The following is a 20,996-nucleotide window of genomic DNA, read 5'->3' as shown; positions in this document are numbered from 1 at the left end:
CCCCTGACAGCAGACCCCTGTATGTGTGCCTCTTGCCCCCAGCGTTGGCAAAGTGCCCTTGGGCAGGGTAAGAGACAAAGCTTGGGCATTCACACTTGTGCATGGTGTAAAAGAGAATTTGGAGATGGGACGAGAAAGTGGGCAGTCCACAAGCTGGGGGTCTCAATCTGTACTTCTGCCCTATGCCCTCAATATTACCCAGGGTCTGGCTGTATTCTTTCTTTTAATTTATTTCTTAAAATCTCTCTTGGACACACATTACTCTAGGTATCTTAGATTTTGTTTTCAACTTGTTAGAGAACAAGACCACCTAAAATCATGTCAGAAAATGGGCTTGTCAGTGCTAAGATGCAACCAATTGTCTGCCTCTTGAGGTCTCTCTCCCCAGGTTTGTGCATTGCTAGGAGACAAAAATAGATTCATGTTGGTATCCGTAAATGTTTTCAACCCACACTGATCCAGGAGGGTGTGGAAAAAAAGCAGCATATTGACTAGCGTTCTGTTGAAACATATAAACTTTCAAACTAATTAGTAGTAATATTTACTCTAAGACATTCATATCTTTCCTTTACAAATAAGAATGCCTACATTTATATGACATCTAAGTCCTTGAAGTTAAATAGGACAAAGACCATCATTCTAAATTCTAGAAGGCAAAAGTGAGCTACTGTGGTAATCAGTGTTGTTAATCATGTGTTAACATGTCCTCTTCCAAGCAAATGGAGGACTGAACTTCCTTGCCTCCTTTGAAGTGAGTCACAACTATGTGACTGGCTTTAGCCAATGAGATGTGAGCAGCAACTTGTGTTCCAGGTAGAATATGATTCCACCTAACTTTTCCTCCTGTCATGGCAACTAGTGAATATTCCAGATGGGCCCCAGATGGAAATCAAAATGAAGCAGAGCCTTTAGCCAACCTGCGATGGAGAAATAAACCTCTGTTTTTAAGCCATTAAGAATTTGGGATTGTTTGTTACTATAGCATAACCTAGCTTATTCTGACCCTTAAAGAAATAAAGCCACCCACTGACTCTCTATTAATAGCATTGTAATTGAGAAAATGACTACTACAGTCTGACCAGTACTCAAGTGAAAGTCTAGGTTAGCTGTGTGACTTTGAGGTAGTAATACTTGACCGCTTTAAACCTAGATTTGTTGTTTGTAAAATAGATATTGGTATATACCTCTATAAGTTGTTGTAAATATTATTTAAAATGTCTCCTTGTAGCACTTAGAATAGTGCATGGCAAATAGTAAATATACAACAATTGGTAGGATGCATTGTTATATATTATTATTATAGACAACTAATCCAACCATGAAAGACACATTAGAAAATTAATTTTATCTATGCAACTCTATCCTTAGCCATCCCTTAATAAATATGGACAAGCAAGACTATCATCCTGTTCTAGATCCTTTCTGATGGTTCATGGACATTTATGTAAGTTACCATCCAGAATAAGTTACCAACTTCTCACTATGTTAAGAGCTAGAGATTTGAAAAACTTGAGTATCTTAGAGCAAGATGATAAGAACAAAAGGGGATACCCATCACTTGCCTCTGCTTCAATCTCATCATACAGGAACTGCTTTTTAAACTTGGTCAGAGCATAGTAGGCACTGTCGTTGTACAGATCCAAAGGGTAGAGGACGTACCTAAAGAAGGAAAAACAACAGCCAGTGCTTACAAATGATCTCTTTTATTTATACCTGTTTGGAAACTTTAAAGGGTGGGGAAAAAAAGATGAACAAGTCCTGAGTTAGGAAAAGACAACCTTCTAGCACTCCATGATATTTCCAGTGTCTCCCCTTAGGATGACTTACTTTACATTCTACTCATAGAAATCAAAAGCTCACGATGCTAATAAATCCGAGACCTGAAAAAGTCTGGGGCTAAAAGAAATTGGGTGTCAGTTATTTGCTTCCTGATAGCCAGAGGTGGGTATTTTCACAGTATGACATCAATGAGACTTGCAAAGCGTAGGTAGGGCTGTTGGGCTGGTAGATCTTTGAACCTATCTACAAGGATGAGTCAAATGATCTCGTGTGATCTGATCCTTGGCCTGACCGTTCTCCCTCATGAGGCACAACTGTCTCATCTGTAGTCAACTCAGAACTTCCTTCTGGAAAGAAAAAAGGGTAAACTACCCTCCACCTGCACCCCAGAAACCTCCTTGGTGGCCCACTCCTGCCTCTTACTCCATCATGGAAGGTTCTTTGGTTTCCAGGATGTGGTCTGTTAAGATCCAGGGCATGGACATCTCAATGGGGAACTGGATTCGCCGGCCCATGGTTAACTCCAGGAAGAATTCTCGGAACCAGAGCTGGGAGAGGTCGCAACACTGCTGCAGGGCTTCTGAAAGCATAAGAGAAAGTGTCTTGGGTTACATCTAGGTACCACTCCAAAGATCTTAGTTGTTTTTACTTATTTTATTATTATTGTTATCACTGTGCTAGGTACATAGCAGGTACTTTACACGTATAACTTATGGTGAGTAGGTGTAGCTCAGTGGTTGAGCACCTGCTTGCCATGCATGAGATCCAGGGTTCACTCCCTGGTACCTCCTTAAAAAAAATTGTGCTCTCTTATACTGAAGGCAAGCTTAACATCTATTTGGAAGACAAGGTGTGGCAGTGCATCAGAGGGGAATGCTTTAGAGCTTGAGCTGCTTCCACAATTTCCATCACCCCCTCCATGAAGCTATCCTGAAAACATTCAATCTCAGTGTAAAAAGTAAGCTTGGTACACAAGCACGATGTCAAGACGGGTCTCCAAGCACCCACTTTCAACTGGATTGCAGCCCCTGACTCGTCTGTATGGTAATTCTGTGTGCCTTACCATTCAGCGGCCTCGAATGGCCTTCCTAGGCTCCTCTCTAATGGAGAAGGTGGGATTGGGGGTTACGCTCGCTCTTCAATACCAACAGACACATTGTGACTCCCATGGCCCTGGGCCTCCTCTTCCCCTGTCCTGTCCAACCAGGACATGGATCCTACTCAAAGGAGAAGGACAGCGGGAGCCCCCTTTGCTAGGAGCAGTGGGCAGCAGTGTCTAGGAGAGAGAGAAAGCATGCACGCATGCATGTGTATTCCTTTGTTTTGATCTCCCTCCATTACAGACCCAAATATCTACAAGCAAATTTATCTAAATCAGCGAGAAACTGAGATTGAACTGAGCCTTGTTTTTCCTACTCCCAAAGTCCACTGGAAACTGTTTTTTCCTTGGTGGCAAACTGTGCCCCTCTGGTCAATGGACGTGTCTCCTTGCAACTTCCGGCCCACCGGTCTTCATCACGCTGGGACCCGGGAGCCCCGCTGCTCTTCCTCGCTGCCTGCGCACTGCGGCTCACCACTGATGTTGAGCAGGTGCGTGAAGAAGAAGGACTGTTTGTGGAAGTCCTCAATGGCGAGGACGATGGGTCCGTCAAGGCTGCTTCTCAGGGTCTTCTTGGAACCACTTTTGTCTGCGATGAGTGACTCGAGCATGGTCCGCACCATGTACAACTTGAAAAGAAAAGGAATTGAGAAGGTCAGGGGCTGGCCCTCTGTCCTGGAGAAATGGTTACTCTGCTGTATTTTTTCCCCCTTTTTCCAGCAGATGTCTGCTCTTAAAAAGCATTGTCTTAAGGAAGCACCAGTTTAAGGTTGGAGAAGTGAATTTTGAACTGAGAAAACCTTCATGAGGGAGGCTGGTCAGCCTGGGAGGGAAGTCCTGCCCAGGGCGCCCAGCATCCCTGAGTGGGCGAAGGGACGGGTTCCTGCCTGCTCTGCTCGGTCAAGGGTGTGGGCATCAGAGGACAACCTCATTCCACATCACACTAGAATCATCCCTGCTTTCCATGATGGCCATGGTTGGGCACTGGACAGGGAGTCAAAGGACTGGGGTTCAAGGCCAAGCACTGCCACTGACCTGCTGTGTGACCTTGGGCAACAAAATCCCCACTCTGGGCCTCGGTTTTCTTACCAGTTTCAAACCAGCCCCTTTCAGCTCTAACATTCTGAGAAACAGTGAGATGGGATATGATCAGAACCAACCCCCTCCCCACCTCAAGTTTCTGACCCTCAGAGTTTTGAAGGCATTAAGGAGGGTTGATGCCCTCTGGTGGCTCCAGCTGTGTTACACAGCCTGCTGAAATTTGGGTGGAAAGCAGTTAATACTGGTACTTACACAGGGAGCCTACTAGACAATTAACTCCTGCTTATGGGTTTAAATGCAAAGGGTGCAAATACAGTAGCAGGGTTGTTCTCTTTGCTAATCGAGGGTTTTCCTTCCCGCCAGTGCCTCCACATCATTTGTCTGTGAATCTTAGGGCTGGAAGGGGCTTTGAGGAGCCAGGCTAGTTCACTGCTCTGCCTCCTGGAGAAGTATACCCAAAAACCCAGCCAGGCGGTGTTATACCAGGGATCGGCAGCCTCTTCGGCCCTGTGTGCCACCAGTGGGGTGAAACAAAGCCCGCGGGGACCACTGGCAGGCCTAAGACATAGATAGGAGAGAAGGAAGAGGGAGTGGGAGGGCAGGAGAGACAGGGAGGAGGGAGAGAGAGAAAGAGAGAGAGAGAAAAGCAAGAGGTATTGTATACGGTGGGAAAGCTGCCGCGACTGCTAGGCGCCACCTGCTGACCACCTGAGATGCTCCAACCTCCCTCTTCACCATGTCCATCTCTGCTGCCTCGGGATCTTCTCTAGGGTTTCACCCTCTGTGTGCTGGGCACTCAGAAAAGGTGCCACACCATCCCTACCACGGGACCTTGCTTTATGACCGAGGGACTCCCACGGTGGCTGGCTCATTAGACAGCTCCCTATCTGGAACGCTGTTGGTGGGCATGTCTCATCGCACCTAAGAGCTGAGAAGCACCGTTCTCGTGAGGGCCTCTGGAGTCCTCCGAGATAGGAGTCATCAGGTCCCATCCATTGTGGGTGCAAAGTATGTTACATCAAATATTCTAACTATCTGAAAACCGTATTCTTCCAGATGAAGGTAAACTCTTTCCCCATCTACATCTCTTTAACAGAACATTTAACTCACCCGAACAGCCTCTGTCCCAGCTAAGCCAGGTGCCCATGTCTGCTGGGCTCCAGTGGTGACAACAGAGCCTGGGGTGGGAGTCAGGAGACCTGGGTTCTTGTCCCACCTCCACCAGGACTCACCTTGTGACTTGGACAAGTCACATCCCCTCTCTGGACCTCAGTTTCTCCATCTGTAAAATAGGGGGCTCGGGGCTGGGATGCGTTTGCCTCTAAGGGCTCCTCTAGCTCTGACAGTCCAGGAGTCTGTTAAAATACGTCTGTGCCACCTAACAAGGCTTGGTGTTTTGGGTGGATACCTATTGGTGACTACTACATTTTCTGTGCAAAACAATCCTTCCCTTCCTCTCTCTCTCTCTGCTTCTTGGCCCCCCTCTTTCCAGTGTGCCTTTTGCCTTTCCTGTCTCTTCCCCACTCATGGCTTCAGACTTACAGAAAGACACAAAGCCCTGCTCAGCCCATCTATTTGGGCTGCAAAGTTCTCAAGGCCTTACACAGAAATGATTGTAGATTCCTTGGGATGGTCCACAACCAGCAGGTGAGATTAGGGCAAAGTGACCTGAGGGCTGTGAAACCAAGGGACCTTATAGCGACACAGCTGAGAACCCACCTCACCCCTCCCTCACCCCCCTACCTTCCCCTGCCCAGACACAGACACACACACAGAAGAGTCAGGAGGTGGCCTCAGGTGACTCCTCTCCAATGATGCATGGACTCAGGATTTCAGAGCTGAGAGAGGCTTAAAGGGCACGGGAGCAAGGGTTCCCAGCCTGGGACTTCTGGGGCCTCTAAGGCCCTTGCCAGCAGTGATGGGGTCCACTTGCTTTTTTCAATGCCTCGAAAAGCCTACCAGAGACTATTTATTCTTTAGTTTGCAAGGATTTAACTAAGATTCCAATATTCCTTTTTTTTTGTCTGTAATTTTATGACTGCTTTGGATAAGTTATGGACACCCTCTTGCTGTTCAGAAGCTCTGCTGGCAACTCTTGAATATTTCTGATGGCTAGGCTTTCTTTAAAGGGTCAAGGGACTTTCTTTAGGAGTGTGAGGAATAATAAAAGGGTCAGTAACACGATCTTGTCCAAAATTTTCATTTTATAGAGAAGATAACAGAGCTCAGAAAGGTAAAGGGGCTTGCCCAAGATTGCACAGCAAGTCAGTGACAGAATTTGTGAATTCCTGAGCAAGGATACTACTGCAGAGGAGGGGGCCAGGGTTCGTTAAAAGAGGGATGAGATAGATGCATATAGATTCCACTTTAAACTCATCTTGCACTTTAGAACCTCCTGTGCACGTCACAGGGCTAGGAGATAGCCCGTCCCAGTATTACCCCATTTGCCAGATTAGATAACCAAGGCACAGAGAGACTGTGTAGCATGCCCGAGATCACACAGGTATCTAGGACTAGAATCCAGGTCTCCTGAATCTTAGGCCAGCGGTCCTCCCTCCTATATCAAACAAGATGGTAGAATATGACTACAGCAGCTCCTTGACCTTGCCCCTCCTGCCCGAGGACCCCCAGCCCCACTGCCCCATGCTCCAGCCTGGATGACCTACCATGACCCAGATGGCTCTGAGTCAACAAAGCTGACCTGGACCTGAGCTGCTTACCTGTGTGCTAGAGGGGCCCACGGCTCGCCGGGGCACCTTGATGTCAAATCCACCTTTGGGGTCCTTCTCTCCTCTCAAGCACGGGTCATTCGGGGGCTCTCGGCCCCCTTCCCAGTCACAGATGGTCTTCCGAATTGCCTGTAGGACACTGGGGAAGGAAGAACTGAGGCTCTGACCAGGTCTCACTGTTGGAAGGAGGCACTGCCAGCCTGTGTTTCCAGAGCCTGCGACTGCCTGCATTAAATTATTCAGGGTGCTGTGAAACATGCTCATTGCTGGGCTCCACACCCAGGGATGCTGGTTTCATAGACAGAAGGTGGAGACCAGAAACCCCCATTTTAGCAAGGGTCCCAGGTGATTCTGATGCCTACTAGATATTTAAGAACTCAGCCCTCTGCCTGTGCAGTGGGAGATAACTTGCATGAGGCCAGAGGGCTATTTTTCTTTTTGGCTAGAGGGGAATCGCATGAGTCCAATTAAATGTCTGTATATTTAAATCTATAATAATAGCTTATATTTGTTGCACACTTATTCCATGCTTCTGTATGCATAGGTCTACATATGGATTATCTCATGTCATCCAACAGCCTGTAAGGTAGCTACTGTCATCATCCCTACTTTACAAATGGGGAAAACTCATGTCCAGAACAGGCAAGTAATTTGAGACCACAGACCTAGGCCGTGGTGTATATGGGCTTCAAACCCGGAGAGAGAGGCTTAATTTATTCCCAAGGTTCAATCTCCTAAGAGGGCCTTTTGACTCAGAGCCTTGCTGGAAGGGCCTGCTTTTGATCAGAGGTTGCCCTGGAAGCTGAGATGGGAACTTACTCACTAGCCTGTACCTGGCAGCCCTGATTTTAATGTGTCCTTAGAAAGGGCATCCAAAGACCTACCTGATGAGGACGTTCTTCTTCTTCCTCACCGCTTGCCTCAGGGGCTCGCGCAGAGTCACCTGGGCAAAGTCCTGCAGGGCCGCGTAGATGGTGTTCCTGATGGCCTGGTTGAAGACGCTCTCCATCCTGCCCATGAGCACCTGCAGGCCTTTGATCATGGCAATCACCTGGCCAGGCACAGACCGAGGGTGAGGCTTGTGGGGTCTTGGCACACCTGTCTGTCCAGTACGCTCCGCCGCAGTGCAGGGAGGGCACGGCATGAGATCCCTACGGGCCCCAGGACAGTGCTACTCAAAGTGCTGGTGCAAAACTAGGTAAGAACCCCATGCCAGGGTGTAAATCAACACTCGGCTTCCTTCACCGAGAAAGTCGTGCTACAAAATAAAGATGTCAGCTGAACTGGACACGATGCAGCTGATTTTCATTCCGGCATGTGCTCCTTATCTGGTTGCGGACTGGTAACAGATGGCAGTTGGTCCGTGGGCCCCAGTTTGAGTAGGTCTCTGGATTTTTGGAGGCCTCTTCACAAACCATGTATCTACATGCCATGCTAAATAGAACGGTTTCACTGTAAATTATTCTAAAGAATTTTAGAATCTTGGCTTTTGTAATAATTTGGCCAACTGCTGCTTGAATCCAACAAGTAGAAACTTCTCCCCCTTTAGAAGTGCTGGGGGAAGGCTCACCTCTTCCCTTGTCCCTTACCTCACTTATCTGGAGAGATGGGGAGACAGGGCTGTGGTGAGTGTGGCTGGTCCAACCTTGCCTCTCTCTTTCGGGACCTGTCTGCCTGCAGGGTGTATGTCTTTCCCTCGGGTTCCTGTCCTCTCCTTGCAATAATCAGTCCCTCCTTCTCATCCCAAGGAGGGGAACATGAATTTATCCAGCTGCGTGCCTATCACTCGGTGGTTAAGTTTAACATGGTGGGGAGTGACAGAATGTTGTGGTCTTGGGTCAGAGCCACATTCTCTAGTCCAGTTTTACCAGCAACACACCTGAAATTTGATGCCTGTAGCAGTTTGATATTATTTATGAATTCCAAAAAAGGATTGTTTGTAAACTGGCCTGTTTCTCTGGGTGTCAGTCCCTTTGATTGTATTAGATTCACCTGAGATGTCTTTGATCCCATTACCTGCTAAGATTAGGGCTTTGATTTGACCATGTCAGTAAGGTATGACTCAAGGTTGAGTCCCTGCCTCCCTGGTGGGCTGTTATAAACAGGCACTCGCTCAAGAAGAAAATAGGAAGAGAGAGAGAGAGAGCTCCACAGACAAGGCAGAGGAGAGAATTTTGATCCTGTGGTACCCAGAAGAGAGATGAGCCATTCATATGATAGTTTGCAGCTGAGGAAGCCCAGAAAGAAGCCCTATGCGAGCCTGAAGCTGAGAAAAAGGAAGGCTGAACCCTCACAGAGATCACCGCCATACTACTTCAACATGTGGCTATTGGCTTGGGTGAGAAAGTACCTCTTATGGTACCTTGAGTTGGACCATCTTGCTTCAACATGTAGCAGCTGACTTGGGTGAGAAAGCAGCCTTGAGTTGGACTCTTTTGGGCCTTGTAATTGGAAGTTTTTACTCCAAATAAATATCCTTTATAAAAGCCAACAGATTTCTGGAACTTTGCATCAGCACCTCTTTGGCTGACTAATACAACCCCCACTATCTCAAATGTTAACTTCTTGACCAGTTCAGAATTCAAAGGGCAAAGTATGCACCAAATCAGCATCCTCACAATTGTCACACTCATCACACCTGTCATGATATGTTTGCCCTCAACCCTCTGCACCAGCCTGTGAGCACTGCAGGGGCAGGCCTGGGAATGCTGGGGACACACCATCCCCCGTGCTGGGCATATAGTGAGCGGGCAAGACATTTTTGCTGAAAAGGAAAGAGTGCATGAGCTTAGACTGTAAGCCTCTTTCTTCCTCTAAACCTTAAAAGAAGAAAAAGAAAAAAAAGAAAAGAAAAAAAAGAAGAAAAAGAACATTCAGTAAAGGAAATGGTAAGAATGGAACTCAAGAAGTGAGGTTTTTCAATGGAATCAATAAGTATTGAAATTTTGTTGGAGAGAAGCTTTACTGCAGAGAAATAATGGAAGAGAAATGTTAAAGAATGGTTAGATCACAAAAAAATCTGGGTTCCTGGCTAGAACTATAACTAGGAATATTAGGATAAAGGAAGGAATAGATAGAGAACATGCTTCTGAATACCTTCAAACATAGTAGGGTATGCCTATAAATGTATGTATCTACAAATACATGTGTCCTTCAGTTTTTCATGCAAATATATAAATTCATATTAATTTTAATTAAAATGGGATCATTTTACATGTTCTTTTTTAGACTTGATATACTATCATGTAGGCACATCCATTTTAGTGGCTGCACAGTACTCAATTACATAGCTGTACCTTGATTTACTTACCCGGTCCTATAGCAAAGACTGTATCAGTTGTTTTGCATATTTGGTACTAATATATAATATGGGATAAATATTCTTGTACATATATGTCCCTGTACAGTTGGCTAAATTCTCTGGGATACATTTCCAGAAGAACTTCTGAATCATGGGGTATGTACATTAAAATTTGGATATTATCCTCTAGAAAGCAAGAAAATATACAGGGTCACTAAAAGTATCCAAGGATACCTATTTCCCACACTTCAACCTACAATAGGTGTTACCAATCTTTTAAATCTTTGTCCTTCTTATTGGTAAACACTATGTCCTATCTTAATCTATAGTTCTTTGACCACTCATCCACTTGAGGATTTTTCATAGTCTTTTAGCCACTTATTTTCTTCTGCTGCTAGTTTCCTTTTCCTTAAACGGATGGTCAATATTTTCTTATGGATTTTTGAGAACAGCACAGGTTTCTCAGTACCTGACAGCAGGTACTGAAGGGGCCAGGGGGGAGGGTGCAAATTAGGAGGACTACTGCTGTCATGCAGTTTGCTCACGAACACTTCTGGGACCACCACAATCAACAAGCAGCAGCTCTGGGGTGAGGATGGGAGGCAGCACCCACCTCGACGAAGGCGAATTTTTCCTCACTGGTGTAATTGTAGCGAGTAGCCCTCTCATACTCCTCCGCTGTGCCAGGGCAGTCCTTGTTGCAGAACTTGTCTGTGGGGTGAACCAGCTTCCAAGAGTACTAGAAAGCACGGAAACAACCCAAATGTCCGTCAACTGATGAATGGCTAGAAGGTGGTGTAGCCCTACAATGGCATAACATTCAGCCATAAAAAAAAGAAACAAGTTGTGATTCATGCACAACTTGGATGAACCTTGACAGCATTACGCCAAGGGAAAAAAGCCCGTCACAAAAGACCACCTGTTATATTTATATAAAATATCCAGAACAGGCAAATCTATACGAACAGAAAATAGATTCGAGGTTGTCTAGGACTGCAGAGGACGGGAGGTAGAAGGGTGATAGGTAAAGGGTATGGAACTTCTTTGGAAGTGGTGAAATTGTTCTAAAATGGACTGAGGTGCTAGTTGCACAACTCAGTTAATATAATAAAACCACTAAATTGCACACTTTAAATGGGTGAACTGTATGTGAGTTATATCTCAGTAAATTTTTTTTTTTTTAAGAAAAGAACACTGGTCAGAGGCAATGGCAGAAAGAGTCCACGTGAACAGGGGCCGGTGTGGAGGGGGGCAGCAAGAGCCCCTCACCACGGGGCACCTACCACCTCCATGACGTGGGCACTCCACTTGGATAGAAGTTGCAGGCCCCGCAAGGCCAGGTCGAAGAGTTCGCGGTACTCCTCGTCTGACTTCTGGCTGTCCAGCCCGGAGCCAGTCACCACCTAGGAAGAGTGGTCCACACACTCACCATCCATATGCCCGGCCTTTTATACATTATTTCATAGATTCCTCCCAAGAATGCTACAAGGGAGGGGCTGTTATTATACCCCCTTGACAGATAACCTGAGGTTTGGACGACTGCCTGGTTGACGGCCACATGGCTTGCCAATGGTCCATATGCCAGTGTCCCATTCATATCCACTCTGCAGACTTACCAGAAGAAGTAAAATAGCCACTATATAGTGACCCAGAACATATACCCATGCAGAGATATGAAATATATATATGATACAACCTTTACATGAAGCAATCTTCCTATATTTGATTCCCTCTGATTGTCCATTCTATTTTATATAAAAATACTAATCACAACCCACTAAATTGATTTTATAACGCATTAATTAGACATGACTCATGGATTGAAAATCGCTGGTGTAGGCAGTCAAACATCTGTAAGTTCTATAGTTCACAATGAAACATAATACTTATGCATGCAGGTGTATATGCAGGTACATAAATATATATGTGTATATCTGCCCATCTGCATATATAATTTTAAAAATAACTTTGAGCCAGATTCACTGTTAGACCACATCAAAACTTGACCAGGAATTAAGGAGGCACCAGCACTCTGGATAAATTATCCCACAACTTTCATTCAGTTGATTGGCAGAAAGGGATAAGGCTGAAGGCTGCGCTTGACCCTGGTCCCTTCTCCCAGGAGCTGCCCAGAATAGGGCCCACTGGCCTGATGACCACACTGCCTGCATTTGTCAGACTGTCCACATTGCAAATATGTTGCCCAAAGGGCAGGGGTATGCTCCTGAGTTTGGGCTGGGATAGCAAGATGGCAGTAGCTGACAGCCACATGGTGGAGCCAGTGAGCAAACATGGGGCACTGCAGTCTTCATGGTTCCAGTTCCAAAAGAATTTGAACTGGGTGTCCTCTTGTTTATTAAAACAACATATGTATTTATTGGAAGGGTTTCTATGGGAAGAGATCTGGAAGGATATATTCATTCAAATATTAATCACAGTTGGTTCTGAATTGTAGGAATTTACATGATTAAATTGCTCCCCATTTTGCCTATCTGGTAGTTTATTCAGAAGTCTGTATATTGATCACGTGTACTTTTTTTTTTTTAAAAAAGGGAAAACTCATCAACAATAAGAATGTGATTACTGGGGAAAATAAGAACCTATTACGGGGAAGCAGACTTGGCCCAGGGGATAGGGCGTCCGTCTACCACATGGGAGGTCCGTGGTTCAAACCCCGGTCCTTCTTGACCCATGTGGAGCTGGCCCATGCGCAGTGCTGATGCGAGCAAGGAGTGCTACACAGGGGTGTCCCTGCGTAGGGGAGCCCCACGCGCAAGGAGTGCACCCCGTAAGGAGAGCTGCCCAGCGCGAAAGAAAGTGCAGCCTGCCCAGGAATGGTGCCGCACACATGGAAAGCAAGATGATGCAACAAAAAGAAACACAGATTCCCATGCCGCTAACAACAGAAGTGGACAAAAAGAAGAACATGCAGCAAATGGACACAGAGAACAGATAACTGGAGCTGGGGGGAGGGAGGAGAGAAATAAATAAATCTTAAAAAAAAAAAAAAAGAACCTATTACCATTACAGGGTATTTTTACTGCCTTTTTCTTTCCCTAGTTGTATTTTCTTATTTTCTACAATCATATATTATTGCATAATTTAAAAATATTATTTAAATGGAATTAAGAGTATGAGTGTTCAGAACTCTGTGTCTCTTGCCAACCAGAGCAGAATTGGTTGGGATTGTGTGCACACAGAACTGACAGTTACTGGACCTCTATTATCTGCCGGGCACAATGCCCGCTCCCATTTAAGCCTCTCAGGGATGCTTTGAGGGTAGGTATTATTATTAGCCCCATTTCACAGACGAGGAAGCTGAGGCACAGAGATGGTGACTATCTTGTGAAGGTCGGGGCAGAGACAGACACCTGCCGTCTGGCTCTGACACCCACACTCTTGGCCACGCTGCCTTCCGGCCACCCGTGTGCACGCCGCACCCCTGCTCGCATCACGGTGTTCTTCCCCCGCAGGCGCTTCCGCCCCGCAGCCTGGCTGCGCTCACCTCGCTGTTGCTGTAGCGCGCGAGCTCGGAGATGAAGCGGATGTGGTCGTCCCGGATCTGGACCATCTGCTCGCAGATGTTGTACTGGGGGCTGATGCTGCTCTGGGTGCACGTCCACCTGGGCAGAAAACCATGGGGTCGGCGCGGGCCTGGCCTCAGGCGCCTGGTGGGACGGGCTCCTTCCACTCAGTGGCAGCTGCTGGTGACTCTAGCGCAGGCGGCGCCCCCGGGTGGCACCAAGAGGTATCCCAGCCACCTCCCCGCAAGGGAGCCTGCTCCTCTGAGCCGCAGGCAGCGCAGGCGCAGAGCGCAGTCCTTCCTCAGGGCGCGCCTCCTCTACGAGCCTCTTCCAGGCTCTTCCAGGGCCCCTGCCCACCGTACTTACCAGGAATGCAGACAGACGGGAAGGGACTCCCACCCTTTCTAGGGCTACAGAGGACTTGAATCCAAGGAAGGAAAAGGCAGGGCCGGCGACCTCGCAAAGCCTGTCTCCTGACTGATGGCATCGCCATCCTTGGCTTTGGCTGGCATCGGGGGCCTCTGGATGGCCCCTTGCCTCTCGTCAATAGTAACCAGGCAACTGGTGCGCGAAGCCATGCTCTGTAGATGCATGGCTAGTTCTCTCTCTTTCCTTTCACCCTCCCCCTTCCTCCTCTTCTTCCCTCAAGTCTTTTTGGGAGGATATTCTTGGGGAAAACCAATCTCAGTTGTAGGTGAAAATCTTCACCCTCTTTCCCCAGGCGAAAAAAAAGAAAACGCCCTTCTCCGTCTTCTGCCTTCCAGTACTGGGTGACCCAGTAGATACTGAGCTTGAGATTAAAACAGGGGCACCAGAAAACAGAGAAACATTTTGGAAGGAATTTAGTATTTCAGAAGGAAATCTGAAGTGGTTCTCATCAGTATCATCAGAAAGGAGATGGATTTTCCTGTACTTATTTTACAGCTTGGTACTGCTTGTACTTGGAGTTACTTATGGAGAGATGGGGCACCAATGACCCAAGTCTCTGCCATCTGCCCTGGTCATGTCACTGACTTCCCCCCCCCAACCAGCTTCAGGTGGCCGAAAATTCATCCAGGGAAAAGTGAGGAGAGGAGCCTAATGTTCTCAACTCCATGGCTTTCCCTCACACACAGCAGAGGGCTTTTGAAGAGGCTAAATGCTGTTCCTTGCCCTGGGGGAGGGGAAGGGCACTCTGTTCCTGTATTTTTAAGGCACTAATGCCCTCAACCTCGACTAAAGAAGGGCCAGTCCCCCCTGCATGGAAAGTTCATATTCCTCAGCCAAGCACTCATCCTGGGGCTGGGGGAGAGGCACACAGAAGAAACGTCCTGAACAACCCAGAGACCAAAGGGTGGTCAAGCCGGATGCCCCCCCTTTCTGTGAGGCATGGACACCAGATCTTAGCACAGATAACCTTACATCCGATGAAGCTATGGACTCATCTCTCAGCTGGAACCAGCCAAACCACACATGCACCTACATACTCACTACTGCACAGACAGGAAACCTGAAGAGAGAATTGGGGCACGGGAGAAAAGCCCAGACGAAGACCCACCTGCACACTGAGGCCTGCCATGCCTCCCCGCTTCTCAGGGGAAGTGCTGTCCCGCTCGGGGGCGGCGTATCCCCGCCGAGGAGGAGAAGGGGCCGTGGCTGTGCTCTGAGCACTTTTGAACCCTGGCAGCAAAGGGAGGATACAACAGAGCCCAGAGCGCCCACCGCTGCTCCCCTCGGGCTGGGCGCCAGCGGGCGACGCACTGCACCTGCCCAGGGCTCTGGGGAGGGAGGAGGGGCTGAAGTGGCCCCTCGGCCCCCTGCCCGGGCTGGGCGTCCTCACGGGAGCCGAGAGACATTACGGCAGGCACTCACTTGGACTTGTTCTCTTCATAGTGAGCACTGGTCTTAATGTATCTGGCCAGCTCTATCTGCATGTCGCCGAAAAGGGGCACCACCTGCAGCTGCTGCAAAGGAAGCAAACACAGCGCGTGAGAGGTCGAGGGAGGGGCTCGGGCGGCTGCCTCGGCGCTGCAGGCAGGCCACGGGGTGCGCCTCTAGCCGGCTCCTCGGTTCTTCCTTCGACCATGCTACTGTGTGAACCTGGAAGCAGCAGGAGCCTCGGCAGGCATACGGGTCTTCCCCTGCCGCCAGCCAATGGGATGCTCCAGCAACTGAGCCCAGAGAGGCAAAGTGACTAGTCCAAGGGCACCCAGCTGGCAGAAAGGATGAAGGACGAGGGACAGACAGCCTGCCTCCCAGCACACTGGCCTTTCCGTTCTGGTTGTCCCTGGCTCAGAGGATCCGTGGAACTCTGCACTAGGAAGAGGTGTCTGGGTGCTGCTGGCTGGGTGTGGACATCTGGAGAAACTGCATGCTGTGACAGGAACTGAAATCACAACTCCTAACACCAGAGGGCAGACCACTCCCACCCAAAGAGTAGGCGAACAGAGGGCAGACACCACGCACTCCGCCCAGCACTTTAAAAATGTTGTCTCCACCCAGACTTAACCCAGATAACCCCGATAATACTTAAGTCAGTATTATCACCACTCCGGTTTTACTGAAGCAACTGAAGCTTAGACAGCAGAACTGATTTTTCACCACGTCCGACCACCTAGGACTATAACCCAGGGCTCTGCCTCACTCATGAAATCTCATTTAATCCCAAGGGAATTTGTGAAGTAGATACCCTTGGCTTTCATATTTTTCAGGCTGGGGAACTGAGTTTCTGAGGGGTTTGTGGACTTTCCTCGGTCAGCCAGCTATTAAGTGGCAGAGCTGGCCTGAGTGCCGGCCTGTCTGTGTCAGGGCTCTTGTGCTCGGCTCCCCTCTCATTCAGGCTGACCTGCGGCAGTGGCAGATTTTCCCAGGGTGTCTCAGCCTAGTGCCCTCTACACCACACCTTCAGGGGCTTCTCTTTTTGACATTAAGATGGGTTTTTCCATGTCTGACCCCTCACACCCAACTCTGTGTCTACAGTGTTCAACACTAGAATAAATTGATGAAATGGAATTCAATCCCAAAGGATGACATTCCCTTGTGAAAACCTCAAAGGCTTACTCTAACCATAGGTTTTTATTTTTAGAGATTTGCCACAAGTTCAAAGCCATGAGGCACTGGAACGGCTGTGCCCAAGACCGGGCATGTGGATGGGTGCTGATGAGGCACGCTGTCCCGAGATGGCAACTTTCAGTGGGTTAGGCACGAGGCTGTCAGCGTGCAAATATCAGTCAATTTAAAATCTAATCATTAATCCTCCCACATCTGTAAACTCTGATTTATACTGAAAACTAAAGCAGGAGCTATCTTCTGGGCTGCATTGCTTTCCTTAGAGGATGAGAGGTCAGGAAAGGGAAAAGCAGTACGCAGAAGCTCCCAGCTGAATCCTGGACAGAGACTGGGACCCGTCTGACTTTCATGGGCAGCTTCTACAGCGCCTAGTCCTCTCCCCAGTGCAGCCGGAGGCCCTGCCACCTTATTCTCCTGCTTCTCCTGCAGTTTACTCAACAAGCCGCACTGTCTCCTGGCTAATTCCACTTTTCAACCTGGGAGACCTTGGCTCTGATAACCCCCAACCCCCTGCCCAGCCCCAGCCACTGACCTTGAAGAACTTATCGATTTTGCTGAGGTTGATTCTCTTCTTGGCATCCAATTTGTAAATATTACTGACATTTCCATCCATTAGGTAGAGGCCAAAGCCCATTACCTGAAATGAGAAGGGACAAAGCACAGAATCTAGTCATACCCATTGGGAAAGTAGGTCTGTGGATATGTGTAATACAGAGACCCTACCAAGACACATTCTATTAAAAAAAACCCTGTGTGTCTTCAAATGAAGACAGGAAACATAGGTCTAATTACAACCAATAATCTGATTTCTTAGAGAAATGTCAACGGCCTTTTAATATCACTGTGGTGACCACTTCTTGAGCCCTTACCACAGGACAGACTGTGTGCTTAGGGCTTTAATAAAGATCATGTCTATTAATTCCTACAACAATCTTATGAGTCAAGTTCTAGTCAACAACCTTTTACTATAGATGTGGAATCAGAGGTAGGGAGGTTTAACAGCTTGCCAAGATCATACAGATAGTAAGTGGCAGAGCTGGGCTCTGAACCAGGATCTAACAATAACTAGGCATTTAGGTCCCTTTTGAGAGCAAGGACCAAGCCCTGCTCATTTTTGCATCCCCGAGGTCTAGCATATCACAGGCACTTGATGAATATTTGTTAAATGTTGAATGAATATATAAGTATCCCCTTTTTCCCCTAAAGAAAGTATTAGGTTGGTACAAAAGTAATTATAGTTTTGCGTTGTTGAAATTTGAAGTTTGATATTGGCATACATTTTTAAACATGTGTTTATGCTATACATCATTTTAATGTGCATTTCTCACTTTTTTTTTTGCTAATGACTTATTACTTGCTGTTTATTTTATATTTATTTTAGACTACAGAAATGATGTTAGACAAAGAGCAAATTTGAGCGATTTTCTTATTTGAGGTCGAAATGAGTTGTAAAGCAGTGGAGATTAACTTGTAACATCAACAAGGAACTGCTAACAAATGTACAGTGCAGTGGTGGTTCAACAAGTTTTGCAAAGGAGACGAGGCTTGAAGAAGAGGAGCCTAGTGGCTGGCCATTGGAAGTTTACAATAACCAACTGAGAGCAATAATCGAAGCTGATCCTCTTAGAGCTACATGAGAAGTTGCCAAAGAACTCAACGTTGACCATTCTATGGTCATTTGGCATTTGAAGCAAATTGGAAGGGTAAAAAAGCTTGATAAGTTGGTGCCTCATGAGTTGACCAAAAAAAAAAAAAAGTCATTTAAAGTGTCATCTCATATTCTATGCAACAGCAACGAACCATTTCTCATTCGGATTGTGATGTGTGGTGAAAAGTAGATTTTACATGACATCTGGCGATGACCAGCTCAGTGGTTGGATGGAGAAGTTCCAAAGCACTTCCCCCAAAAAAGTCATGGTCACTGTTTGGTGGTCTGATCACTACAGCTTTCTGAATCCCAGCAAAATCATTACATCTGAGAGGTATGCTCAGCAAATCGATGAAATGCACCAAAAACTGCAACTCCTGAAGCAGGCATTAGTCAACAGAAAGGGCCCAATTCTCCATGACAATGCCCAACTGCAAGTCGCACAACCAGAGCTTCAAAAGTTGAACAAATTGGGCTACAAAGTTTTGCCTCATCTGCCATATTCACTTGACCTCTCACCAACCGATTATCACTTCTTCAAGCATCTTGACAACTTTCTGCAGGGAAGACACTTTCACAACCAACAGGATGAAGAAAATGCTTTCCATGAGTCTGTCAAATCCCGAAGCATGGATTTTTATACTACAGCAATAAACAAACTTACTTCTCATTGGCAAAAATGTATTGACTGTAATGGTTCCTATTCTGATTAATAAAGATGTGTTTGAGCCTGGTTACAATGATTTAAAATTCACAGTTGAAAATGGCAATTCCTTTTGCACCAACCTAATATTATAATGAAAAATTTCTTAGGAGACACTGGTGACTTTCTTTTAAAAAAATTTTTTTTTGAGAATGCCTTATATATGGGTCAACTATATACCAAAGTTAATTCTTGATATTCCAGTTTATTTAATAATTTCCTGAATGCAGGTGTGTTTTGCTACTTTTGTCAAATGTGCAGCTGAAGGGACACCTGGACCATTGGACTGAGTGCAGCTTCTCCCAGCCCACAGCTGTTGTATGACCGTGAGTTAGTCTCTCTGTGCTTTCATTTCTTATCGACACACAAGACAGTGGGCCAGAGGGTCACCTCCCCTTTATTGCTTTTTGTAGTGCGGCAGAGTGAGCGCCAGGCTTTTCCATTTAGTGGTGAATGGCCCTCCTGTTAGCAGCTGAGTTAACTAATGCAAACTGCAGAGAGAAGCAAAACAACGTAGAGCAGACTGCAGAGTGTGGGGAGCTTGGATTGTTGAGGGATTAAGAGCAGGTGAGAGAAAAGAAGGGCTCGAGAATTTGAAGGAAGCATCTAAGAGGCTTGGTGGAGTTGGATTTAGTAACCTGGGGTGAGAGAGGTGGCGGAGCTCTGGATAGCTTCCCTGGATTTCTGATTGTCCAGAGGAAACCAGACTGGACAAGTCATAAAGTCACACTACCCTGAAAAACTAACTAAGTTGCTATAAAAATGTAAAGAAGGGAACACCAATAAATATGCTTAGGATAGCAAGAGTATCATGAAGGAGAGTGGGGAAAAATGGAAAAACCAGGGGAACATGGAAAGGTGAGGTTCAGGGGAACGAAGAAGCAAACGCATAAACTATAATGCATGCTTAGTGGCAATGCTCCAAAATGTGTTCATCAATTGCAATGAATGTACCAGACTAATGAAAGAAGTTGTTAATGTGGGGGAAAGTGGGAGGTTTGGGGCATATAGGAATCCCTTATATTTTTTAATGTAACATTTTATGTAATCTAGCTTTAAAAAAAACAATATAAATTTAAAAAATCAAAAGCAAGTATGCAGTGTGTATAATGGTACATGGAAAGGCTGTTCATTTCAATACTACAGTTGTCAAGAGGTAATACAGAAACAACCTAAGCAGCTAACAACAGAATAATGGTTAAACAAATAAGGAAGGTTCACCCAATGGCATTATTTTAATGGCTGCATATTTCCAAATACATTTAATGACACAGGATAAAAATTATACACATATACAATGGATATATATTGCATATATTGAAAATTATATATAAGCACAGAAAAATTATAAGTGCTCAAAGTCTTTCTCGATATGAGAGATTTTAACTTTTTTAGGCTTTTCTGTATATTCCAAATTTTCCACAATGAATAAATATTACTTGATAATGTTAAAATGAAACTTATAAACAATGAAACATTTGTGACCATTTTGGCAAAATATAGCAAAAGCTTGAAGATTTTGCATTTGTTCTGAGTTGGCAATTTCTTTTATAGGAGGTTAACTTTGGTAAAAATCTTGGATGTGTGCAAAGGCTATTCTAAAAGAGTGTTCAATACAGCATAGCAAACATGTCCAGCAGTAGGGGATTCATTAACTAGCAGGCATCCCCACATAATGGAATACTCTGCAGTCATTAAAAACTATGTTGCAGAAATATCTTTAATGACTGCTGGAAAGGTGTCCGTGTAAATAGAAAGAACACTGTGTGCAGTAAAGTCTGTATTCTTTTTTTTAATTCATTTTTGTTTTCTTTTTTTTTGTTTTTTAAGTAAGAATACATAATTCTAAATAAGGAGAAGGAGGTGGGAGGGCAAGTGTAGGTCCCAGATGCAGGGAGTTTACCTTGAGGAGCATGTGCTTCTCACTGGGGGTCAGATACATCTTGTTCTCATAGTAATCCACACAGATGTTGACAATGTCGGCCAGCAGCTCCTCGTAGCCTGGGATGACTTCCAGCTGCTGATGGAGACACTAAACAAGAGACCCCTCCAGATTAGGCAGGAGTGCGTGTCCCCCGGCACCCCTACCCTCAGCAGAAGCCCCCAGCTAGCAGGTGGTGACTG

General features: G+C 46.2%; 1 protein-coding gene across 4 annotated transcripts in view; it reads right to left on the bottom strand.

The window, feature by feature from the left end:
• CYFIP2 (cytoplasmic FMR1 interacting protein 2) overlaps positions 1–20,996 on the bottom strand; it is a 130,522-nt gene that overhangs the window by 74,963 nt on the left and 34,563 nt on the right. For 2 of the 4 annotated variants that reach the window (XM_004453526.5, XM_058281412.1), the window contains exons 8-19: positions 20,776–20,904; positions 17,054–17,158; positions 15,325–15,416; positions 13,455–13,572; positions 11,233–11,352; positions 10,563–10,688; positions 7,533–7,699; positions 6,640–6,787; positions 4,403–4,477; positions 3,354–3,507; positions 2,203–2,359; positions 1,563–1,659 (exon numbers count right to left, since the gene is read on the bottom strand). In XM_004453526.5, coding sequence (XP_004453583.1) covers positions 1,563–1,659; positions 2,203–2,359; positions 3,354–3,507; positions 4,403–4,477; positions 6,640–6,787; positions 7,533–7,699; positions 10,563–10,688; positions 11,233–11,352; positions 13,455–13,572; positions 15,325–15,416; positions 17,054–17,158; positions 20,776–20,904 — 1,488 coding nt within the window. The remainder of the gene's footprint in view (positions 1–1,562; positions 1,660–2,202; positions 2,360–3,353; positions 3,508–4,402; positions 4,478–6,639; positions 6,788–7,532; positions 7,700–10,562; positions 10,689–11,232; positions 11,353–13,454; positions 13,573–15,324; positions 15,417–17,053; positions 17,159–20,775; positions 20,905–20,996) is intronic. The other 2 variants (XM_004453525.4, XM_058281424.2) reach the window with 1 other exon arrangement.

This window comes from Dasypus novemcinctus, chromosome 2 (assembly GCF_030445035.2).
Source record: "Dasypus novemcinctus isolate mDasNov1 chromosome 2, mDasNov1.1.hap2, whole genome shotgun sequence".
In the NCBI taxonomy this organism is placed as follows: Eukaryota; Metazoa; Chordata; class Mammalia; order Cingulata; family Dasypodidae; genus Dasypus; species Dasypus novemcinctus.
Note: the sequence above shows the minus strand (reverse complement) of the source record. Positions and strands in the feature narration are given on the sequence as shown.